This window comes from Clarias gariepinus, unplaced genomic scaffold (assembly GCF_024256425.1).
Source record: "Clarias gariepinus isolate MV-2021 ecotype Netherlands unplaced genomic scaffold, CGAR_prim_01v2 scaffold_29, whole genome shotgun sequence".
Lineage (NCBI taxonomy): Eukaryota > Metazoa > Chordata > Actinopteri > Siluriformes > Clariidae > Clarias > Clarias gariepinus.
This window is the reverse complement of record NW_026520996.1, coordinates 1,025,001-1,051,443: the sequence shown is the minus strand read 5'-3', so window position 1 is coordinate 1,051,443 and position 26,443 is coordinate 1,025,001. Positions and strand designations below refer to the sequence as shown.

Sequence of the window (26,443 nt, the reverse complement as noted above, 5' to 3'; positions counted from 1 at the left end):
CCATTGCATTCGACACTATAGATCATAATCATCTCATAGATCGCTTACAAAATCACATAGGTATTCAGGGACAGGCATTAAAATGGTTTAAATCATACCTGTCTGATCGATACCATTTTGTAAATCTAAATGGAGAACCGTCTGGTGTGATGCCAGTGAAATATGGGGTCCCACAAGGGTCAGTTTTAGGACCTCTGCTGTTCTCAATATACAGTGGTGTAAAAAACTATTTGCCCCCTTCCTGATTTCTTATTCTTTTGAATGTTTGTCACACTTAAATGTTTCTGCCCATCAAAAACCGTTAACTATTAGTTAAAGATAACATAATTGAACACAAAATGCAGTTTTTAAATGAAGGTTTACATTATTAAGGGAGAAAAAAACCTCCAAATCTACATGGCCCTGTGTGAAAAGTGATTGCCCCCCTTGTTAAAAAATAACTTAACTGTGGTTTATCACACCCGAGTTCAATTTCTGTAGTCACCCCCAGGCCTGATTACTGCCACACCTGTTTCAATCAAGAAATCACTTAAATAGGAGCTACCTGACACAGAGAAGTAGACCAAAAGCATCTTAAAAGCTAGACATCATGCCAAGATCCAAAGAAATTCAGGAACAAATGAGAACAAAAGTAATTGAGATCTATCAGTCTGGTAAAGGTTATTAAGCCATTATTAAAGCTTTGGGACTCCAGCGAACCACAGTGAGAGCCATTATCCACAAATGGCAAAAACATGGAACAGTGCTGAACCTTCCCAGGAGTGGCCAGCCGACCAAAATTACCCCAAGAGTGCAGAAACAACTCATCCAAGAGGCCACAAAAGACCCCAGGACAACATCTAAAGAACTACAGGCCTCACTTGTTTCTCTGGGGACTTGACAGTTTGATAGTTTAGGACTGGAACTTCTTACAAGTCTACCTGGGTCTTCAATAACTACCTGGACTCCATATTAACATCAATTATTATAGCTGAACTGCCTCCCACCCTACACAGTGTATAAATGCAGATCATTTACTGCTTTCTGTTTCACCCAAATGAGGATGGGTTCCCTGTTAAGTCTGGTTCCTCTCAAGGTTTCTTCCTATTACCATCTCAGGGAGTTTTTCCTTGCCACTGTCGCCCTCGGCTTGCTCACCAGGGACAAACTGACCATTTTGATTCATACAAATTCTGTGTAAAGCTGCTTTGCGGCAATGAAAATTGCTAAAAGCGCTATACAAATAGAATTGAATTGAACTTGCCTCAATTAAGGTCAGTGTTCACGACTCCACCATGAAAAAGAGACTGGGCAAAAACGGCCTGCATGGCAGATTTCAAGGCGCAAACCACTTTTAAGCAAAAAGAACATTAAGGCTCGTCTCAATTTTGCTAAAAAACATCTCAATGATTGCCAAGACTTTTGGGAAAATACCTTGTGGACCGACGAGACAAAAGTTGAACTTTTTGGAAGGTGCTTGTCCCGTTACATCTGGCGTAAAAGTAACACAGCATTTTAGAAAAAGAACATCATACCAACAGTAAACTATGGTGGTGGTAGTGTGATGGTCTGGGGTTGTTTTGCTGCTTCAGGACCTGGAAGGCTTGCTGTGATAGATGGAACCATGAATTCTACTGTCTACCAAAAAATCCTGAAGGAGAATGTTGGGCCATCTGTTCGTCAACTCAAGTTAAAGGGATCTTGGGTGCTGCAGCAGGACAATGACCCAAAACACACCAGCAAATCCACCTCTGAATGGCTGAAGAAAAACAAAATGAAGACTTTGGAGTGGCCTAGTCAAAGTCCTGACCTGAATCCTATTGAGATGTTGTGGCATAACCTTAAAAGGCGGTTCATGCTAGAAAACCCTCAAATAAAGCTGAATTACAACAATTCTGCAAAGATGAGTAGGCCAAAATTCCTCCAGAGCGCTGTAAAAGACTCGTTGCAAGTTATCGCAAACGCTTGATTGCAGTTATTGCTGCTAAGGGTGGCCCAACCAGTTATTAGGTTCAGGGGGCAATTACTTTTTCACACAGGGCCATGTAGGTTTGGATTTTTTTTCTTCCTAAATAATAAAAACCATCATTTAAAAACTGCATTTTGTGTTTACTTGTGTTATCTTTGACTAATAGTTAAATGTGTTTGATGATCAGAAACATTTAAGTGTGACAAACATGCAAAAGAACAAGAAATCAGGAAGGGGGCAAATAGTTTTTCACACCACTGTACATGCTTCCCTTGGGTAACATCATTAGAAGACATGGGATTAGTTTCCATTGTTATGCTGATGATACCCAATTATATATCTCAACAAAACCTTTTACTAAACTCAGACAAGACAGAGATATTACTCATGGGCCCGAAAACCAGCACACAACAGCTTTCACAATTCAGCCTGCGTTTAGAAGGATGTACTGTTATCACTAGCTCAACAGTAAAAGACCTGGGCGTAATATTAGACAGTAACTTGTCCTTTGAAAATTATATTTTCAATATCACAAAAACAGCCTTTTTCCATCTTATAAATATTGCCAAACAAACTTAGGAGCATCTTATCCGTATCTGATGCAGAAAAGCTAGTTATGCATTTATGACCTCCAGACTGGACTACTGTAATGCATTACTAGGTGGTTGTCCTGCATCCTCAATAAACAAGCTTCAGCTAGGCCAAAATGCAGCCGCCAGGGTTCTCACTAGATCCAGAAAATATGATCATATAACACCTATATTATCATCCTTGCACTGGCTACCTGTTCAGTTTAGAATTAATTACAAAATAGTATTACACTCTTCTGATACGCTACAATCCACCATGCTCCTTAAGATCACAAAACTCTGGACTTCTTGTAATTCCCAGAATTTCAAAATCTACAAAAGGGGGTAGGGCTTTTTCATATTTAGCTCCAAAGCTTTGGAATAGCCTTCCAGCCAGTTTCCCAGTTTAAAAGTAGACTCAAGACGCATCTCTTTAATCTAGCATACGCGTAACTCATCCAATAACTTCATACTTTAGTACATCTATCCTGGATGGCAACTACGCTAATTCTCTCCATCTGTTTTGTACTTTTCTACCCATCCCGAGGCATCTGGAGATTGTGCTCCCAGTGATCCAGACTCCATCTGCCCTCTGCACCTACTGACTCATCCCTATGCTGAACTGGACTTCATGTTAATTTAAAGAATTTCTGTTATATTGTACTTTCATCTGCATAACACACATGATGTTATATCATCTGTTATCACCCAAATGAGGATGGGTTCCCTGTTGAGTCTGGTTCCTCTCAAGGTTTCTTCCTATTGACATCTCAGGGAGTTTTTCCTGGCCACTGTCGCCATCACCCGTGGCTTGCTCATCAGAGACATTTCATTCATTCATCTCATTATCATCTAGACACATTTTTCTCACACATACTAATTTTACTAAAATTAATATAATTAATAAAACTAATTTTACTAAAGTTAATTTTACTAGTTAAATTTATTTTCCTTTGTATTTTATTTCTTTTATTAATATTTATTCCTTATATATAGTTTTTTTATTTTCTTTTTAAGGTCACCGGCGGTCGTATAAGCATTTCACTGCATATCGTACTGTGTATGACTGTGTATGTGACAAATAAAATTTGAATTTGAATTTGACATAAACAATTATTTTGTATATATATATTTCTGAATGAATAAATTTCTTTCATTTTTGTAAAGCTGCTTTGAGACAAGCTTTGTTAAAAGCGCTATGTAGGAGCCATATTTATCTTTCATAATTTTTCTTCATATTTACTTGAATATTTTGTTGCTGTATTGTTAATTCTGTTTATTTCTCTGAGTGTGTGCCCTCTATAGGTGAGAGGGGAAAAATGTTTAAAGTGAGATGCCACCCCTAATAAGAGGGGGGCGCTGGTGCGAGAGCACAGAATTTCTTGACTGTGCACATGGAGCTTAGAGGGCATGGTGCAACAAGCCAGCAAGCCATCTTTAAGTTGTTTGTTTTTGTAATGTTGAAAATCATTTTTACTTTGATTTAATAAACTTGAGTTATTGTTTGGAACACTATCAAGCCGTTCTCTGGATCTATTCATTCAACTTGCACGCGTCAGAATATTGCATCAACACCTCTCACAGTGGCAAAGAAACAAGGGACAAATTGGACATTGAAACTTGGTTTTACCACTACATAAACTCAAGAAATTGCTCTGAACAGAAATGTGTTTAAGAAGATCGATTGTATTGGAATTTGCATCAAATGGATGGACAGTTTGAGACAGCATGGCAGCAAACAAAGGAAGCATCATAAAAAGGTATGTGCTTGTGGAAACAATGTGCTGAACCAGCTTTGAATGTTATTGGAAAAACTTTAAAGTTTTTAAAAGAAGGATTAAAGAACACTTGAAAAGGATATTTGCTTTGTTGACAAAATGGCTGAGTCTGATCCAGAGCAAACCCCAAACTCAGCTCAGCAAGATCTGAATGTAGTTGCTGCTCGTTTGAAGGCCTCTAGAGCAGGCAAGATGGCACATCATACAAGAAGAATGAATGTTGTTAACTCATTGATGGTTGATGTTGAATATTTAGAAGAAGTAAAGGGAAATATGTTGAAGTTCAATGAACAACTTGACGAATTTAAGTCTCTTCAAGAATCTTATGTTCAAGTGTTAAATGAAGAAGATAAAGCTGAAGACTTGAAAACCTGGTATGAGCCAAGAATGAAGCAAGTTAATGTGTTTGTTTCTAGTGTTGAGACGTGGATATCTGCCATTCAAGAACCTGACTCCCAAGCTAGCATTGAAGTTTCTCCTGTTTTAAATGTGACTGACCAACTAAATGATGAAGATAACGTCTCAGTGGTTTCATCTATGCATAGCAAGAGATCTAGTAGGTCCAGCAGATCCAGTGTGTCAACATCTAGCTCAGCACGCATCTGTGCAGAAGCAGAAAGAGCAGCTTTACATGCCAAAGCCAATGCATTGCAATGAAAACATGCTATAGAGAAGAAAGAAGAAGAACTTTCGAAAGATGAAGGAGGTTTGGGATGTGCAAGCAGAAATGGCAGACAACACAGCTAAAATTGAGTATCTAAGAAATGCTGAAAACTCTGTGACAAATGTGGACACAAAAGAAGCCATGAATGTATATTTTGAAGAGATGTTGAATAAAGTTCCATCAAGTGCAACAAACTTAGAAGAAGTGAGACCAAAAGAGACCGTTCATGCACAACTTTCTACAGCAACAGCAGCACCAAGTGTGACTATGACTGCAACAAGTCGTTCTTTTCTTGAGAAGAGCAAGACAATTCAACAACACGCTACTGTGAGTATTGATGCCAACTCATCTTCACAAATCTCTCCTACAACTCAAGCAAGACCACTGGAAAGTAGAGACTCAACATCATCTAGTGCCATTCAAGGGCCTGATCTTGCTACAATTCTTCAAAGACAAAACAGCCTGACAGACATGCTTGTAAAACAACAACTTCGTTCCACCTTACCAAGAGGAGAAATTCCAGTATTTGGTGGGGATATTCTACAGTACAGGTCATTTCTTTGAGCACATCATAGAAAGTAAAACAACTGATGATGAAGACAGATTGCACTTTCTCATTCAGTACACAAGGGGGTTACCACAGGAGCTTGTAAGAAGTTGCCAACACATGTCACCAAACAGAGGTTACCAAAAGGCAAAGCAGCTACTGAAACAACACTTTGGCAATGAATATAAGATTTCATGTGCTTATATCGAGAAAGCACTCTTCTGGCCTTCAATTAAATCAGAAGATCCAAAAGCTTTACAGGCCTTTGCTTTGTTTCTTAGAAGCTGCTGCAATGCAATGGAAGATTTGGAGTTTATGGAAGAACTGGACACAGTTGCCAACATGAGAAGTATGGCTCTCAAACTCCCATACAGGCTCAGGGAGAGGTGGCGTACGAAGGCATTTGAGTTACAAGAACAAAGGGGGAGCAAGGTAAAGATGGTAGATCTTGTCAGCTCTATTGAAAAACAAGCTAGCATCGTCTCTGACCCAATATTTGGTGATATCCAGGACTCAAGCCCAAGTAAGGGAAAGCCCAAAGTTCTGGTAAAGCCCAAATCCAAAAGCAGTTTTGCTACCAACGTGCATGTAAAACCACCACAGACACCAACGAAAGTTTCACCACTATCATCATGTCTCTACTGCAACAATGGACACAAATTAATGTCATGCTTGCTATTTGAAAAGCAGCCACATAGAGAAAAAATTAATTTCATAAGACAAAATGGAATCTGCTTTGGGTGCCTGACCAAAGGAGGTCATGTGAGTAAAGACTGCACAAAGCCTCTCACTTGCACCATATGCAACAAACAGCATCCAAGTATGTTACACATTAGACCACTGGAAACATCGAAACAACTGAAGAAAGCACCTGTGAGTAGCACACAGGTGACCATGAAAGCTGGTAAGCATCCTGGAGTCGGAAGCTCAGAGAGCTACACAGAGTGTCTGTTGTCAATTGTACCAGTACAGATTAAAAGTTCAAAAGGAAGTAAGATTCTACACACGTATGCTTTTCTTGATCCTGGAAGTTCGGCAAGCTTCTGCACAGAGGATCTTATGAGGAATCTCAACATTACTGGAAGGAAGACCAATATTGTTCTTCGAACCATGAGCCAGGATAAATCTGTGCCCTCTTACATTGTCAGTGGGTTGGAAGTATCTTCACTGGAAGGGAATAACTTAATTCAAATGCCTGAACTCTACTCACAAAGGAGCATGCCTGTTGACACCTGTAACATACCCACAAATGAAGAACTGTCTAAATGGCCTTACTTGAGTCAGGTAAAGTTTCCCAAGATTCCAGCCAAGGTGGAGTTGCTGATTGGAAGCAATATTCCTAAAGCAATCGAACCTTGGGAAATCATTAATAGCCGAGGGGATGGGCCATACGCAGTTAAGACTCTTCTTGGATGGGTCATTAATGGTCCTTTGCAAGGTCAACCCACAGCGAATAGGAATATCTCTCATGGCGGTGTTGTTAACAGAATCTCTGTCTTAAACCTGGAGAATATGTTGAAGCAACAGTACAACCATGATTTTAATGAGAGGTCGAGAGAAGACAAGGCTGAAATGTCTGTAGAAGACAAAAGGTTTATCAAGATTGCAGAACAGTCTATCAAGTTGGAAGATGGACATTACACTCTTGATTTACCATTCAGGAAGGACAACACAGTGTTGCCTAACAATTACCAAGTGGCAGAACAGAGACTTCAAAGTTTGAAAAGAAAGTTCAAGAGGAATGAACAATTGTATCCTGAATATACTGAGTTTCTAACAGAAGTCATAAGTAAAGGTTATGCCGAATTGGTGCCACAACAAGACTTGAAGAGAACAGACGGTAAACTATGGTACATCCCACATCACGGTGTATACCATCTACAAAAACAGACTATAAGAGTTGTCTTTGACTGTGGTGCTACCTTTCAAGGTAAATCCCTCAATTCAGAGCTTCTTCAGGGTCCTGATTTAACCAGCACACTATTCGATGTCCTTACTAGATTTCGTCAAGAGCCTGTAGCAGTTATGACGGACATCAAAGCAATGTTCCATCAAGTCAAAGTCTCAAGATCAGATGTTGACTTCTTACGCTTCCTCTGGTGGCCAGGCGGTGATGTGAATGTGCCTGCTGTAGAACACCGAATGCTGGTACATCTTTTTGGAGCAGTGTCATCCCCCAGTTGCGCTAACTTTGCCCTAAGACAAACAGCCAAAGATAACATTGACTCTTTTCGAACTGAGATAACAAGCACTGTCCAGAACAACTTTTATGTGGATGACTGCCTGAAATCACTTCCAACAGAGAATGAAACAGTAGAGTTTGTAAAAGATCTTACATCTCTATGTCAAACCGGAGGATTCCATCTTACAAAATGGATGAGTAACAGTCGCACTGTTCTTGCACATATTCCAAAGGAAGACCGAGCTCAAAATGTAAAAGAATTAGATCTTGACAAGGAAAAGCTTCCCACTGAAAGATCCCACTCAGCTGCTTTGTGATGATGTAAATCGTTAAAAGCGCTATACAAATAAAATTGAATTGGAATTGAATTGAATTAAAAGAGCTCTTGGATTGTTGTGGTGTGTGGAGAATGATGTGTTTAAGTTTAATATCACGATCAAGTGCAGATCCCATACCCGAAGAGACCTACTGTCAATTGTGAGCTCTATCTATGATCCACTTGGATTTTTGAGTCCGTTTACTTTACCTGCCAAACGAATTCTTCAAGATCTTTGTAGGAGTAAATATGGTTGGAATGAAAAAATACCTCAAGATGCAGTGGATAAGTAGATGAAGTGGATAAAGGATCTGGACGAGATACAGGATTTCAGAGTGGCACGTTGTGTCAAGCCAACTAGTTTTGGAATGCTGAAGCACGCTGAGCTGCATCATTTCTCTGATGCTAGTGAACAGGGATACGGCACAGTAAGTTATTTGAGACTGACTGATGATATGCAGACTGTACATGTGACTTTCATGCTGGGGAAAGCCAGAGTGGTCCCGCTTAAACATGTCACAATTTCACGTCTTGAATTGACAGCCACAGTGTTGGCAGTCAGAGTGGACATTATGCTAAGAAAAGCATTGAAGCTCGATCTCAAAAGCTCTATCTTTTGGACTGATAGTCAGTCAGTGCTGAAATATATTGCAAATGAGAATGCAAGATTTCGCACATTTGTTGCAAACAGGATCTCTGTTATCAGAGAAAACACGGATGTAACACAATGGAAATTCATCAGGACAAAGCAGAACCCAGCTGACTTGGCATCAAGAGGAGTGAATGCCAGCACATTGGTAAAGTGCAGAGAATGGATCCATGGACCAAACTTTCTATGGAAGAAAGAGGAGGAATGGCCTCAAGAGTCCTTGGTACCCGTGTCACTTTCACCTGATGATACTGAAGTTAAAAGGAACACCACTGTGTACAGCACCGTCATTAAAGGAAAGGAAAATCCTACTAGCCAACTGCTTAACTACTTTTCAAGTTGGACAAAACTGAAGATGGCAGTAGCATGGTTCTTGAAGTTTAAGAACATCCTTCGCTTGCTTAATGCAAAAGGGAAAGAAATTCAGGCAACCTCTATGAATCGAAGCAAGGTATGTGACCAATTGAAAGCATTCAAGACGTCTCTTGGTGGACAATCCATAGTTTTGGATGATCTCTCGAAAGCAGAAAAAGCCATTATTGAGTTTTGCCAGAAACAAAGATATGCAGAAGAAATATCAAGAATTGAAAAGGCATCAGTTGTTGGAAAGCGGTTGAATCGGTTCAGCAGCTTGTACAAGCTTGATCCTTTGATGGATGATGGAGTTTTGAGAGTTGGAGGAAGGTTAAACAAGTCTGCAATGCCTGAGGAGACTAAGAGACCAATAATTCTACAAAAAGATCTTCACATCTCTACTCTTATTCTTCAACACATACATGAACAACTCGGACATGCAGGCAGAAATCATGTTCTTTCACATCTGAGAAAAAAATACTGGATCATAAATGCCAATTCTGCAGCCCGCAAAGTTCTGTCAAGATGCTTTGTGTGCAAGCGTGTCAGAGGTAAGATTGGAGAACAGAAAATGGCTGATTTGCCAAAGGAAAGACTACAAGCAGATCTTCCACCTTTCAGCAATGTTGGTGTTAACTACTTTGGACCTTTTGAGACAAAAAGAGGTAGAAGTCAAGTAAAAAGGTATGGAGTCATTTTCACATGCATGACGTGCAGAGCAGTTCACCTAGAAATGGCTCACTCACTAACCACAGATTCCTGCATTGACGCTTTAAGACGATTTGTAGCCAGAAGAGGTCAAGTCAAGCGTATTCGATCTGATAATGGAACTAACCTGGTGGGTGCAAAAAGAGAACTACATCATTCACTTTCTGAATGGAACCAAAGCACAATCCAGAAGGCGATGCTCCAGAAAGGAATTGAGTGGACATTTAATCCTCCAGGAGCCTCACATCATGGGGAAGTATGGGAAAGGGTTATTCGAATGGTGAGGCAAACATTATACTCCATTCTACAACACCACACCCTTGATGATGAAGAACTGCAAACACTCTTTTGTGAGGTAGAAGCAATCTTAAATAGTCGCCCTATTACCACGTTGTCTGATGACCATCATGACCTTGAACCTTTAACACCAAATCACATTCTCCTGCTAAAATCTAGCCCTGCTTTACCACCTGGATTATTTCAGAAGTCAGATGTATACGTCAAACGTCGATGGAGGCAAGTACAATATTTAGCAGACCTATTTTGGAAGAGGTGGTCCCAAGAATACTTACCATTATTGCAAGAACGTCAAAAATGGTTTACTGCCAAAAGAGGACTGCAGAAAGGAGATATCGTGCTAGTTGTAGACAGTTCAGCACCTCGTGGATCGTGGCCTATTGGAAGAGTAACAGAAGCTCTACCTGATTCCAAAGGACTCATATGAACTGTTAAACTTAGGACAAAGACTGGTTTCTTGGAAAGACCAATTACCAAACTTTGCCTGTTGTTGGAAAATGCAGAAACGTAGAACTGATTTAATCGTAATTACTGAACCAATGATGAGTATTATTTTTCTTCTTGTATAGACATTTTTGGCTCCATTTATATTTCATTTATTGTAATTGATGTTTAAACCCTCAATTAGGGGCCCGGGTGTAGGAGCCATATTTATCTTTCATAATTTTTCTTCATATTTACTTGAATATTTTGTTGCTGTATTGTTAATTCTGTTTATTTCTCTGAGTGTGTGCCCTCTATAGGTGAGAGGGGAAAAATGTTTAAAGTGAGACGCCACCCCTAACAAGAGGGGGGCGCTGGTGCGAGAGCACAGAATTTCTTGACCGTGCACATGGAGCTTAGAGGGCATGGTGCAACAAGCCAGCAAGCAATCTTTAAGTTGTTTGTTTTTGTAATGTTGAAAATCATTTTTACTTTGATTTAATAAACTTGAGTTATTGTTTGGAACACTATCAAGGCTTTCACTGGATCTATTCATTCAACTTGCACGCGTCAGAATATTGCATAAACACCTCTCACAGTGGCAAAGAAACAAGGGACAAATTGGACATTGAAACTTGGTTTTACCACTACACACTATATAAATAAAATTGAACTGAATTTAATTGAATTATTCCCCAGCCCTGACACTTCCCACAGACATGGGAGGAAACCAGAGACACTCCCTACAGACATGACAAGAAACCAGAGACACTCCCCACAGACATGACAAGAAACCAGAGACACTCCCCACAGACATGACAAGAAACCAGAGACACTCCCCACAGACATGACAAGACAGCTGAGGAAACTTATATAGGTTCCCCATGTTTCCCAAGGGAAGCTCTCGACGGTGTGTGGCTCCATGGGGCCTCTGGGGGGTGCTTTGGTGTCTGTCACCAGGATGTTGGCAGCGAATCCTTTGGGTGCTTGGACTTGTTTGCTGGGTGCATTCTATAGGGCTCGATGGGATTGGGGTCTGGGAGTTCGGAGGCCGTTTTAGGGGCCTTGGGCTCTTTGCCTGCCACGGTGTGCTGTGGTGCACTGGGTGTTCTGGTGTCTTTTTGTCATCAACATGAGCACCAGTGGGCATGGGTGAGCTTTGGGCACCTGTGATCCTGGTAATGATCACTGTATGTATATACAGAGTCAGCCAAAAATGTTGTTATCTATGGCCTTTTTAAACCTAGAATTAAATTATAGCAGAAGTGTGTAGTGGTTTCCTTTAAAGATGTCAGGAGTTGCACCATCGTTAATGTGATCATTAGAAGAAAGGCGTAACAAACCTGTGGAGACCTTGTGATATCCATGAACAACAACCAAATCACTCCCTCAACCACTGCCCGCAATCTCGGGGTAACCGTGGACAATCATCTGTCATTTTTCCCCACACATCGCTAACCTTACTCGCTCTTGTCGATTTCTTCTTTACAATATCAGAAGAATTCGCCCGTTTCTTTCTTCACAGGCTACTCAGGTGCTTGTTCAGTCCCTTGTTATTTCAAGACTGGACTACTGCAACTCACTCCTGGCAGGCCTGCCTTTGTCCACGATTCGTCCTCTGCAACTGATCCAGAATGCAGCAGCACGACTCGTTTTTAACCTTCCCAAGTTTTCCCACACCACCCCACTCCTCTGCTCCCTGCACTGGCTTCCTGTAGCTGCCCGCATCAAATTCAAAACACTGATGCTTGCCTACAAAGCTAAAAATGGCCCAGCACCCACTTACCTCTCTGCGCTAATTACACCACGAACTGCACCACGTTCCCTCCGATCCTCCAGCACTGCTCGCCTCATCCCACCATCTCTCAGGGATCGAGGGTGGCATTCATCCAGGCTCTTTTCTGTTCTGGCACCTAGGTGGTGGAATGAACTTTCTCTAGATGTCCGTACATCAGAGACTTTGACTATCTTTAAACGACGACTCAAGACGCATCTGTTTCTCCAGTACTTGGACTAACACCCCCCCCCGGAAAAAAAAAAAAAAAAAAAAAAACTCAGATGTGTTGGACTAATGGTACTTAGTTATTAACCTAGTTAACCCAGTGTAAGTATGTATCCAATGTTGTAAACATTAAAGCACTTTTTGTAAGTCGCTCTGCCTAAATGTAAATGTAAATGCGTAAATTTTTCATGTTGAAGTGTGTATATATTTTTTTAAATGACTCTGTATGCATGTTATGTATAGAAACAGACTGAGAAGCACACACACACACACACACACACACACACACGACAATTGACAGACAGGAAAATCTTACATGCTTGATCTCCTCGAATGTTAGCGGCTTTAGAGACCTGATGGGACCCTGGGGTGATAAGATCTCCAACAAATCGCTGATATTACCAATCTATAACACATTTATTAGACAAATCATAAAAATGATAAAATGTATGTGTTCTATTTTTTTTTTACTATCCATTTTCACATTTATTTGTTTATGCACTTATCTATCTAATTTATTAGATTATGTTACAAACATACTTCACCTTTTGTAGCGCCACAAAGCCATATGCCATCTTTGGTACAGGTGGAGGCATCGGCCCTACTGGAATATCCCGAAACTGAAAATAATAAAATAGATGGATTTAAAAGTTTAAAATTATTAACTATAGACATACAGGTAGAGAGATGACATTCTATTACACTGTTATAATAAACACAGTGTCCATCTGATTGGTGCCCGTACTTCTTTAATGACGTCCCTAATGGCCAGCAGTTTGTCAGTCGGGTCTCCAGCTTCTGATAGCGGAGCATCGTAATCATAACTCGTCACTACAGGACGGAACCGTGTGTCATGATCAGCTCCTGAACAGAAAATAAACACAAACAGCCATAAAGAACTGTACACAAGTCAACCTAAAGGGAAAAGACGATTACAAAGACAGCAATGAAGATTTACTTAATACTTAATGTGATTTTAAAGCCACACACCGTTCCAGTAACCGAAGTTTGTCCCTCCTTCAAACATGTACCTGAGAGAGAGGGACAGAGAGAGAGGGGGTGAGGGGGAGGGAGGGAGAGGGGAGAGGGAGTGAAAGGGATGGAGAGAGGGGAAGAAAGGGAGTGAGAGAGGGATGAAGAGAGAGAAAGAGAGGGGAGAGGGAGAGAGAGGGAGGGAGAGAGATGGGAAGAAAGGGAGGGAGGGAGAAGAGGAGAGAGACAGGGAGGGAGAGAGAGAGGGGAAGAAAGGGAGAGAGAGGGGGAGAGGGAGAGAGACAGGAAAAAGGGAGGGAGAGAGGGGGAAGAGGGAGAGAGAGAGGGGAAGATCGGGAGAGAGAGGGGAGGGAGAGAGAGAGGGGAAGATAGGGAGAGAGAGGGGAGGGAGAGAGAGGGGGAGAGGGAGATGGAGGGAAAGAGAAAAAGAAAGGGATAGAGAGACAGAGACTTTAAAGGTTCCTTTATTTTACAAAAGATTCATTTTTCGAGAAGACAAAAATATTCCATATAAATAAAAAGTTAAAATAAATTTAAAAAATAAGGCAAGCGGGTTAGGGCAAAAAAAAATATTCAAGTAGCAAATTATGGGGGGAAAAAAAGCTTAGGAGTGTCTCCTTGTGCCCACATCTGGTCAAACTCTGGTAGTCTGTGGGTCATCTTTAGGAAGGCAAACTCAACTTTTAATCTTGCCCTAACCAACGCTAGCATTCTCTCAGCATCGTGTGCCCCGCACTGCTAACTCACTTGTCCAGGTTTTAAGCAGAGAGAACAGCCTTCTCAATCTTTTGCATTTTAATAACTGATGGTCTACTGTTTCCTCCCTCCCACAAAAGAGACATTCTATGCCCCTAGTGGGGTCCATGTGCACCACGTTTCTGTTCGTGGCCACAGCCCTGTGTACTATTCGCCACTGTGGATCGGCTGTGCGCTTTTCTATGGGCGGTTTGTACAGGGACCTCCAGCGTCCTTGTGGGGATGAGCCTTGCGTCAGCCACTCTGACCACCTTGAGTCCTTTATTCCAGCTAGCAAGCCTCTGTGCATGACCTTGACACGTTCTGTACATCACTTTTTTTAAGGCGACCTCAAAGTTGTTAAAAGAGGTGTTTTGAAACATAGGAGGGCTCCTTCCTCTTGCTGAAGGTTTTCAGCTGCTGGGCGTATCAATAGCGTTAGGGAAGGCTGCTGATGTTCTTTAGGGCTTTGCCCTAAAGATTCTCGAAGTTGGGAGGGCAGTGCTGACATCACTTCGCCCAGGAGTCTCTCCACTAGACTTGATTTTAATTCAGTTTTTGTACATAGTTCATCTGCAGTTTTCCACTCCATTTCGTTCCTCAGGACCTTGATTTTGATCATTCCAGCTTACTGGAAGCGGTGTCGAATGAAAGTTGATGATAGCATCCTGGTGTTTATGAGCGGATTGTGGAATAGTGGTTCCTTATCTGTGCTTAGAAAAGGTTGGGTGTCAGCCCTGCTCGTCTTTATCACAGATGTCCAGGCTTTAAGTACGGATTGATAGAAGTGTGTTGTGGCTGATGTTGCACAAAATTGCAAACAGGTTTGTGTCATAGTTCAGGCCTTCCACCAGTTGGAGTAGGGCTTTGGCTATGCCTGTCCATGCTAGTTCTTCGCCATAGAGGAGCTTCTGTGCAGGCTGCAGTCTGAAGGTTTTTATTCTGCTGGCCAGGTCGATCAAGCCCTGCCCCCCTTCTTGTACAGGGAGATATAGCCCTGAGGCTCGGGTCCAGTGTTGACCAGTGCAAAAACTTTCCTTGTATTTCCCTGATTAATGTCTCATGGGGCTCAAGGACAGTGAGGCGGTGCCAGAGCATGGAGGCGATCAGATTATTGATGACCAGTACTCTCTCCCTGTAGGAGAGCTGTGGCAGGACCCAAGTCCATTGAGACAACTTAGCACACACTTTTTCCACTACACTCCCCAGTTTTTATTTTGTAGATTTTGTGTCCCTAAAAACACCCTAGGTGTTTGGGGCCGATTTCACCCCATTTGAGACCACCTGGCAAGATTGGGGGTCCTGTTTCCTGCCATTGCCCAATTAAAAAAACTCTTACATTTTTTCCAATTCACACGTGCTGAGAAAGCTCTCGTGTAGATGCTCAGGGTTCTTGTCAGACCCTGATCATCATTTACTGCACTCTGCACTAAATATACATTCACCTTATACATTCACCTTATACATTGTTCGACTGTGACCATACCTAACTGTTATTTCTCCATCTGTTTTGCTCTCTCCTTTTCTGCTCTATCCTCTCTCTCTCTCCATCTCTTCTTTTTTCTCTACCTATCTCTCTGTCGAGCTATACATGTCGCTCCTGAGCTGCCAGTGATCCAGACCTCCTCTGCCCGCTGGACCTGTCTAACTCATCCTGGAGTCCTGCTTCTGGTTGGAGATCTCATCACATGGATGCCCCATGTGGTCTGCCTGGAATGCGTGTGGTGACTGGGGATGGTTTCACTTTTCCATGAAGGTGGTCCTGTCCTCGACTGATGCAGACAGCTGTTCTCTGAGGACCTGTGACTTCAGCCGCTCAATAGTTCAGGACTGGAATTTCTTACAGTCTACCTGAGCCTCCAGGAACAAACTGGACTTTAATCTTACACATCTCCTCTTATACTGAACTTCCAGTCTCGTACATTATTATGCACATCAATCCCTGCTATCTGTTTTCACCCAGATGAGGATGGGTTCCCTGTTGAGTCTGGTTCCTCTCAAGGTTTCTTCCTATTACCATCTCAGGGAGTTTTTCCTTGCCACTGTCGTCATCGTCCTAGGCTTGCTCATCAGAGACAATCATATAATTTTGATTCATACACATTCACATTTCATACAAACTTAATTCTTTTGATTGTGTAAAGCTGCTTTGTGATGATGTAATTCGTTAAAAGCGCTGTACAAATAAAATTGAATTGAATTTAGATTTTTGATTAAAACTGTTACATCGTCGGCATATGCTGACAGCACAAGTTTGGCTCGGTTCTTAATTTATGCAGCAATGGTTCAATAGCTCGACTATAGAGTTGTCCAGACAGTGGGCACCCCTGTCTTATTCCCCGCTTTATTCGGAAGGGGCGGCTAAAACCACCTCCAATCTTGAGTGTAAAAGCAGCTTCAGAGTATAAAAGTTTAATTCACAATAAAAAAAATTGTTGTCCTACACCAAAGGATTTAAGTTTCTGGAAAAGGTATTCGTGGTCAACTCTTTCAAAAGCTTTTTCTTTATCTATCGATAAGAGCTTATACCGTTTAATTTTACATAAGTCAATTAGGTCTCTTACAGGAAAAATATTGTCCGTTATAGTGTGTTGAGGTATGCAGTAGGTCTGACTGTTGTGCACTACTGAGTGCATGCACTGTTTAAGTCTGTTTGCGAGGCACTTTGAAAGTATTTTTTTTGTCACAGCAAAGTAGTGACACCGGTCTCCAGTTCTTTAGTTGCCCCAAGTCTCATTTTATCAGTGATAAAACCGCTCTTGCACAGCTCACCGGTAGCTTCCTGCTGTTAAAAGCACTTTTAAAAACTTTATAGGGATCAGGTCCTATTACATTCCAGAAATGTTTAAAAAATTCACTTGGCAGTCCGTCTATTCCTGGTGAGCGTCCTGTTGCGAGGTGCTGCACAGCGTCAGTAAGTTGCTGCAGCTCAAGTTCTGCATCCAGTGCTTTGCTCCAGGGACAGTTTTGGAAGCTCCCTGAGTAGTTCCTCTCTGCAGGATGGATCACAGGACTCTGCACTGTAGAGCTGGGTGTAAAAAGTCTGTGGCTACAAAAATAAAAGAACTAAAAAAATAAAACATTTTGTGTGTATGTGTAAAAAAAACTATATCCTCATCTCACTTGGGTCAGTTGTTGTTGTTCCATTTTCTTGTTTCAGATACACCATCTGATTTGGGGGTTTAGTGTTTCTGGACAGGTTAAAGAAGAAAGCACTGGAGCATCTTTGTCTTTGATGCAAGAGATATATTGTGTGATTAGGGCTGTTTTGGCTTGTTTGTGGAGAAAGGAGCTTAGAGATTTTCTTTTTCCTTCCAGGAGACAGCCCATTCTATTCAATTCAATTTTATTTAATTTTATTTGTATAGCACTTTTAACAATTGTCATTGTCACAAAGCAGCTTTACATAATCAAAATAATTTTTAAAGTCTGTATGGAATGTAAGTGGCCATGAATCAAGATAAGCAGATTGTCCCTGGTGAGCAAGCCGCGGGCGACAGTGGAAAGGAAAAACTCCCTGAGATGGCAAAAGGAAGAAACCTTGAGAGGAACCAGACTCAACAGGAAACCCATCCTCATTTGGGTGAAACAGAAAGCAGGAATTGATCTGCATTTATACAGTGTGTTAGATGGCAGGCAGTTCAGCTATAGCAGTCGATGTAAATATGGAGTCCAGGTAGTTATTGGAGACAATTGCAATCTTGAACTATTGAGCAACCGCAGCCAAGTCAAGTCCTCAGAGAAACAGCTGTCAACACCAGTTGAGGCCAGAAGCGTCTTTATGATAAAGTGAAACCATCCCCAGACACCAGACGCATCCCAAAGAGACACACGGGGCATCCATGCGATGAGATCTTCAACCAGAAGCGGGGCACCAGGATGGGTCATACAGGTCCGGAGGGCAGAGGGAGTCTGGATCACTGGCAGCTCGAAACGACATGTATAGCTCGACAGAGAGAGAGAGAAGAGAGAGGGGGAGAGAGAACAGAAGAGGGGAGAGCAGAAGAGGAGAGATAACAGTTAGGTATGGTTGCAGTCACATAATGTATAATGTGAATGTATATTTAGTGTAGAGTGCAAGCAGAGACTCTGGCAGGACTAACTACAATGGCATAACTAAAAGACTATTCCTATGACTAGAACTTCTGTCTTATCAGGATTAAGCAGAAGGAAGTTAATTAGCATTCAATCTCTCATGTCCTGCCAACATTGCTTAACTTTAGTAAGCTGTTTTTTCTCATCTGGTTTTGCTGAGACATATAACTGTGTGTCGTCAGCATAACAATGAAAACTAATACCATGTTTACGGATCTAGAGGAAGCATGTATGAAAAAAGCAGTGGGCCTAAAACTGAACCTTGTGGAACACCAAACTCCACTAGAGAGCATGCAGAATAATCACCATTTAAGTCTACATACTGATAACGATCAGTCAAATAGAATCTGAGCCAGGAGAGGGCTGTACCCTTAATTCCTACTACATTTTCTAATCTGTGAAGAAGAATCCCATGATCAATAGTTTCAAACGCTGTACTGAGGTCGAGTAAAGCAAGCCTAGTTACACAACCCTGATTAGAGGCCAATAGGAGGTCATTTACTACTTTAACGAGTGCTGTTTCTGTGCTGTGATGAGACTGATACAGTTCATGAGAGCTATTTCTATGTAGATATGAGCATATTCCGGTGCTCTGGCTCCCGGGATACACCTAACCACTGCTGCTGGTGCCCCTAAAGACCTGGCTAATTTCACATGTCTTAGTGTAGAGTCTCCTATAACCAGAGCTCTTTCAGGTTTCTCAGTGGGTGCACCCTGACATCGTCCTTGCTGAGGATTTTGCTTCCTATTTGAATCATTTCAACCTCGAGTTCTTCTATAATGGTTTTAAAAGCGTCTGATGTGTGTTTAGTGTATTTTTTGCATAAATTTCTAATTTAATGTTTTCCCATCTCCCACCAAGAGACCAAAGTGCCAAAATCCCCTTTTCTGTCTTTCCATTCATTCCATAAAACGTAAAAATTTTCATAAAAAATGACGTCCTGTAAAAGTTTTATATTAAAACGCATGAGCCCTGCCTTTTCGTGTTTGGTATTTCCAGCTCTATGCTAATCAGATGATGATCTGATGAGCTAATTACACTCATCTCTTCTGCAAATTCATCAACCTGCATATTAGATTCTGTACCGACACATTTTTTTAAACAGATAGTACCAGCAATAACAGAACCCCTGTTGAGAATAATTAATTTCTCACTCAGTTTCAAAATCCTTTAAATTAGCAGTTATTAAACCGATTATTAAGAAACCTGACCTTGCCCCCTGTCAGCTGTCCAATTACAAGCCAATATCAAACCTCCCCTTTATCTCTTAGATTCTCTAAAAGATAGTAGAGGAGCAGCTATGTTCATATCTACATAGAAATAGCTTACATGAACTGTATCAGTCAGGATGTAGGCCTCATCACAGCACAGAGACAGCACTCGTTAAAGTAGTAAATGACCTCCTATTGGCCTCTGATCAAGGTTGTGTGATTCTATTTGACTGATCGGTATCAGTATGTAGACTTAAATGGTGATTATTCTGCATGCTCTCTAGTGGATTTTGGTGTTCCACAGGGTTCAGTTTTAGGCCTACTGCTTTTTTCCCTTTACATGCTTCCTCTGAGCAAAATAATCTGTAAGCATGGTATTAGTTTTCACTGTTATGCTGACGACACACAGTTATATGTCTCAGCATAACCTGATGAGAAAAAACAGCTTACTAAAGTTGAGCAATGTGTGCAGGACATAGGAGATTGGATGCTAATTAACTTCTGTCTTATCTGGATTAAGCAGAAGGAAGTTCTAGTCATAGAACCGCATACAGCTAGAAGTAAGATTCTAGATCACTCTAACTTTAGATGGCCTTCCTGTTCCATCAAGTACAACAGTAAAAGACCTCAGTGTGATTATAGATTCCAGCCTTTCATTTGAAGCACATGTAGATAATATTACCAGGATAGCATTCATTCACCTCAGAAATATTGCCAAGATAAGAAATATATTGTCGCTAAGCGATGCAGAAAAACTAGATCATGCTTTTATCACCTATAGGTTGGACTATTGTAATGCCTTACTGTCTGTTTGTTTAACTAGGTGCATAAAAAAGCTTCAGCTAGTCCAGAATGCAGCAGCGAGAGTCCTCACTAGAACCAGAAGATACAAGCACATTACACCTATCTTCTTTTCACTACATTGGCTCCCTGTGAAATTTCGCATTGATTTTAAAATGCTACTTTTAACATATCTGACATCTAACAAGTATCTGAGTGAACTGCTAGTGTCTTACGATCCGCCACGCCTACTTCGATCAAAGGATGCAGGCTGCTTATCAGTACAGCGTATTATAAAAAACTACAGCTGGGGCAGAGCTTTTTCTTACAAAGCCCCAAAATTATGGAATAGTCTTCCAAATAGTGTTCGGGACTCAGACACAGTCTCAGTGTTTAAGTCTAGGCTAAAAACCTATTTATTTAGCCAAGCATTTTTATAAATAGATTAGCCTTAGGTAAAGGAGCAGATCTGGGGGACTCATGGACGTAGAGTATTATGGTGAACTGGTATGTTTAAATGCTGTCTTCCCCACTCTCATTGTTCACTGCTTTACATCCCAGTTGTCCCTCATGTTTGTGTTTCCTTCTGGCTCCTCCCTTTTAGTTATGCTGTTATAGTTAGTCCTGCTGGAGTCTCTGCTTGCACTCTACAGTAAATATACATTTACATTATACATTATGTGACTGCGACCAGACCTAACTGTTATCTCTCCTCTTCTGCTCTTTCCCGCTCTTTCTCTTTCCTCTCTCCCTCTCTTCCCTTTCTCTGTCGAGCTACACATGTAGTTTCGAGCTGCCAGTGATCCAGACTCCCTCTGCCCTCTGGACCTGTCTGACCTATCCTGGTGCCCCGCTTCTGGTTGGAGATCTCGTCACATGGATGCCCCGTTTGTCTCTTTGGGATGCGTCTGGTGTCTGGGGACGGTTTCACTCTACTATGAAGACGGTTCTGGCCTCGACTGGTGTTAACAGCTGTTTCTCTGAGGACTTGACTTGGCTGTAGTTGCTCGATAGTACAGGACTGGAATTTCCTAAAGTCTACCAGAGTCTCCAGTAACTACCTGGACTCCATATCACCATCAATTAACATCAACTGTTGTAGCTGAACTGGCTAACACACCTAACACACTGTATAAATGCAGATCAATTCCTGCTTGACAATGACAATTGTTAAAAGCGCTATACAAATAAAATTTAACTGAATTAAATTGAAGGGAAGGACATGAAGCGATGCTCCCATCATGCATACTGTCCACTGTACAAGCCTCTGGAGACGGTGTTATGATCTGGGGTTGATCAGTTACTCAGGTCTAAACTCAGTAACGTTATGGGGCAATTAAATGAAGTCAGCTGACCACCTGAATGTACTGAATCACCAAGTTATCACAAAAATGGAGGGTTTCTTCCTTGAGGGCACAAACATATTCCAGGACTCAGAATGTGAAAGAGCAGCTTTGGGAGCACAAGGAATCATTTTCACACATGAACCGGAGACCACAAAATCCTGACCTTTACCCTTAGTGCTAAAGAATTCTGACTCTCTTATCCTCTTTGGTCATTGCCTGGTCACGCAACTTCTCCTCAAAACCTTCCACCATTGTCCAGACGTGCCTGCAGAGTACACGTGCACTAACTGCTTACATGTTTACTGGATTGTGTGTGTGTTTGCGTTCGCTTCTGAGCACAAGCTACACAACAGACAAGCGGAGAATATGCTAGACAACCATCACACGTGTATGTGCACACTGTTAAAAGCAATGAATTTCTATAAGCCATAATCTTTAAAAAAATAAAAAGATTGAAAAATATTTCACTCGATGTGTTTTTTTTTTTTTTTAAGAGACAGTTCTGTTAAAGCTGGGACAGGATGCAGTCCTAATAACAGAACTCTTAGCTAACACAAGCTAATCCTATCTCTGTCCTGAGTGGAGTGTGTGCTGAGCCCCGGCTGTAAAGCTGCACTCTGTACTGACTCTGAGTTTCTGCAGATACAAGGTTAATAAAGGTCTGTTATTTTAGTTCACACCTGTTTATTCTGTGGTGGAAGTTCAGTGAGAGACAGGATGGGGACAAGCTAAAGCAAACAGAACGCTCATCTCGTCCGAGACTGTTTCACTGGATTTCCACCGCAGGATAAAATAAGAATTAGATAAAGAAGACAGTGTAGTTTAAACCTTGAGCGTACATGTTGACGTTAGCGCCCATGCTCAGCATGTCTCTCAACATCTTACTGACATTGTGTGTGTGGACGGAGGCGTGGTCGTCTCCCCAGTGATCCAGCCACCCTGTGTAAAACTCTGAGTTCACCTTAAACACACAACACACACATTTCATTCAGCGTCCTGCCTCTCTACTGCTTTAACACTCATTAACTACAACCACGCAACATCACAACCACTCTGTAGCTACAATGTGTGTGTGTGCGCGTGTGTGTGTGTGTTTAAAATATCTATTAACTCACCAGAGGGCCCTTGGGCTCAAATCTCCGTTGGCGAAGGAAAGCCTCACTGATGTTTGTGTCTAACAGAGAAACAGGAAGTTCTTACACACTGAGTAAAACAACTGCTCTACCTCCTCCAGCTCCGCCAACACACTCCATATTAAACTGAATTCTGTGAAGGTCAAAGTTCACAACTGGTGTTGTTTATAAAAGTCTGAATAAACAACTAACACGACTGAGCCGCGTCTTTAAAGCTGAAGCGTTGATTTGTTTATGACTTGAAATATAACCATATAGTGTTTATGTCTTACAAGCCGGCATCAAACTCACACACACACACACACACACACCGGTGCCGAAGTCGATGGTGGCGTACAGCCCCTGCAGGCTTCCACACGCCAGCTCTCTATCCGTGTTTCCGTCCGTGGTGAACAGAACCACGTCCTTCCCCAGAAAGTTCCGGAACAGCAGTCGAAGGGACCGCATGTAGTTATGATCACAGGCAAAGTAACTGCCGTACTCATTTTCCACCTGCGCACACACGCATACACACACACACAAACACTTCAGTTTATCATGTTTATACTCTACACTGTAATTAGCGTTCCTGTAACTAGCATGACGCACCTGCGCGCTGATGATGTTTCCGCCGTTCTGATAGAGCCACGGACGCATCTTAGTGAGCAGCACAGATAACCAATCACCTACAGCCTGCATGAACTCTACACACACACACACACACACACACAGAGTCAGCAAGCTAAAATCACAGCTCTCATGTAAACACCTGGACACTGACGTACCTGGATCTGCTGAGCGCAGGAGAACATTACTGTTATGGAGCAGCCATGCAGGAAGACCTCCCTACACACACACACACACAGTAGGTAGTCAGCATGTTTACATCATCCATAAGTACCAGTCATGTGATAGGCGGCTACGGGATTAACTGATTTTGCTGATTTATGTATAACTTGTATGCTAACTGCTAATTAGCCCGTTAGTGCTGCAAACAAACGTCACACTGTGTTGTTAGAACTTAGTGGCTGTTTAATGTTCTAGAACAGGATTAATGAAGACACTCAGAGGACAGAACAAACATGGAGGTCGCAGGTTTTAAGACATTTTAATAAGAACAGACTCATTTCCTCTTTTTTTAGACATCTATGTGTGTAACTTCTCCTTTTCACTTCCTCTTAAATAGACTGAGCACTACCCTCCAAACATAAACATCTGTAACACTGATCACACATACACACACAGCCACCAGATATTCCGTTGAATATTCCTCAGCGAGTTCCACCTGCAGACACTTTTCCTCTGTCTGGACATCTGACTCTCCTCAGGGCAGAATAAATGCATTCAGTTAGATTTGTTGGTTTTCAGACCCGACGTTTCAGCACGTTCCTCAACCGTTCTACAGGGTCGACATTCCAAAATGTAAGGGTTATTTAGCTTCATCCAGTCCACACCCTGCTGTGACGTGCTGTTGTGTCTCTCGGGCTTTTCCGACAGCCGTCCTGAAGAATCTCCATCTGTAACCAGTAGGTCTCTCTATAGTGATGAATCTCAGGTAGTTTGGAGATGGTCTTCTCACATCAATAAGCACTCCAGGGCAGGGCTGACGCTGCTTTGTCCCTGGCAACAGACAACTCACTGTCCTCTGTCCAGAGCCTTTTGTTCTTCATGTCCACACTGAGGTTCAGTCAGACACCCTTTTGTCAAAACAAGGTTAATCGATCCACACAGAAAACTCACGAACGCAACTTTTTCACACTTGATTTGAAGGCTGATCCTCGTAACCATTCTCTTCAGACGGAGGAGGAGCCTTTTACCCTGCAGGACTCAAATATGAGGAACTTGAACCCTGGACTGAAGAAGCTACTTGGATAAGTAGTGAAACATTTCTAGCTAACAAGATAGAAGTCCGACTGACGTGACTCAACCTCACCTGCATGACTGGGAAATTTTACCGACATAAAAAAGATAAAAATCTGTAAAGTTAAAATAAAGCTCTCTCCAGGGCAGCGATTTTACACAACCTGATCCAGCAGATCTTATAGCTTCCATGCGGACATGTTCTAAAGAGTGATACTCATGTTAATCACTTGTATACTTTATACAATACATGATTAACGCCTTGCTGAGGTATGAGATGTACGGCCCTCACCATCTCCCACTCGGCGCAAATGTAGGGTCCGGGCCTCAGGACCACCAGCAGGCCCGTCTCATTGGCCAGATGGAGGAAATACTCCAGATCTCTGTCTCCATCAAAGTGGTAGACACCCTGCACTGGCTCATGGAAGTTCCAGGGCACATACCTGTAGTAATAAGAGTGTTAATGAACATAGCGCAGTGTAACACTGGAGACTCAAAGTCAGCTTTGGAAAAATTACCCTGAAATTAACATAAAATGTAATATTTTTTACAGCGATTTAATATTTTATCCTCTTATTTTTATAACACGATAAAGTTCAAAAGCAAAGATATTAGTTATTACACTGATTAAATTTATTTTTAGAATGACGTATCATTGACTATCTGTTGGTTATAATTAACAGTTTCCTGGGAAGCAGATCTTTGGTGTCCTTCATTACCATAGCAACTGGGAATAAAAATGCTTCTAAGCTTTTCCCTTATAACAACCTTCCTCTCACTGTTCTCAGAGATTTCAACCTTCATCCTGACACGCTTCAATCCTTTGTCCTCCTCCCTCTCCTTAACAAGCATCAAAATTTCTCTTTTACCCACAGAAACCTCCACTCCATCACCACTTCCTCTGTGACTCAGTTGGTTAAGGTTGTGGGTTAGTAGGTTGTGTCCTGTCTCTCTGTGTGTGTGGAGTTTGCATGTTCTCCCTGAGCTTGGTGGGTTTCCTCCAGGTTCTCTGGTTTCCTCCCACAGTCCAAAGACATGCAGATTAGGCTAACTGGCATTCCGAAATTGCCCGTAGTGTGTGAATAAGTGCATGAGTGTGTGCCCTGCGATGGATTGGCACCCTGTCTCTCTCACCTTCCTGCCCATAATGGTACCGTTTTCAACCATCTTTGTCTTAAATGATATTTATTGTATTACCGATTCTGGTAACTCTGTGATTTTTCTGCTGCTTGATTTAACAGCTGCCTTTGATACAGTAGACCATGACATTCTTCTGTCATGCGTAGAACACTGGGTGGGAATTAGGGGGACAGCTCTAGACTGGTTTAGGTCCTATCTTATTGATAGAACTTTTTCTGATAGCCTTGGAGATCTTGAGTCATCATCAGCTCCTCTTACATATGGTGTCCCACGGGGTCTATCCTTGGACCCCTTCTTTTCTCGTTATATTTGTTGCCGCTCGGCTATATCCTAAGAAATCATGGCATCTCCTTTCACTGCTATGCAGATGACAGTCAAATTTATCTCCCGTTAAAACAGAAGAAAGGCTACTCTGTCAAAGCGTTATTAACATGTCTAGATGATATTAAGGCATGGTTAGCCCAAAAAGTTTTTAATATTAATGATAAAAAGACAGAGGTTTTGGTATTTGGTCCTGGTGCCAGGGGTAAAGTTCCACCTCTGGATTTAGGAGGTTTGGAGCAGTATGTTAAACCTACAGCGTCGAATCTAGGGGTTATTTTTGATCATGGCCTTAAATTTGACAAACAGATTAGTGCTGTGGTTCGGTCCAGTTTCTTTCAGTTAACGCAACTGGGAAACTTAAACCTGTTTTGTCCTTTAGGCTGTTCGAAATAGCCATTCACGCCTTCAT

At 41.8% G+C, this 26,443-nt stretch overlaps 1 protein-coding gene across 2 annotated transcripts in view; it reads right to left on the bottom strand.

Annotated features, from left to right (window-relative positions):
- The window catches only part of glb1l (galactosidase, beta 1-like), a 38,494-nt gene that overhangs the window by 8,209 nt on the left and 3,842 nt on the right, over positions 1-26,443 (bottom strand). For both annotated transcript variants that reach the window (XM_053490569.1, XM_053490568.1), the window contains exons 3-12: positions 24,863-25,013; positions 23,496-23,556; positions 23,320-23,414; positions 23,043-23,223; positions 22,714-22,772; positions 22,438-22,559; positions 13,428-13,468; positions 13,183-13,301; positions 12,983-13,057; positions 12,754-12,843 (exon numbers count right to left, since the gene is read on the bottom strand). In XM_053490569.1, the coding sequence (XP_053346544.1) occupies positions 12,754-12,843; positions 12,983-13,057; positions 13,183-13,301; positions 13,428-13,468; positions 22,438-22,559; positions 22,714-22,772; positions 23,043-23,223; positions 23,320-23,414; positions 23,496-23,556; positions 24,863-25,013 (994 nt within the window). The remainder of the gene's footprint in view (positions 1-12,753; positions 12,844-12,982; positions 13,058-13,182; positions 13,302-13,427; positions 13,469-22,437; positions 22,560-22,713; positions 22,773-23,042; positions 23,224-23,319; positions 23,415-23,495; positions 23,557-24,862; positions 25,014-26,443) is intronic.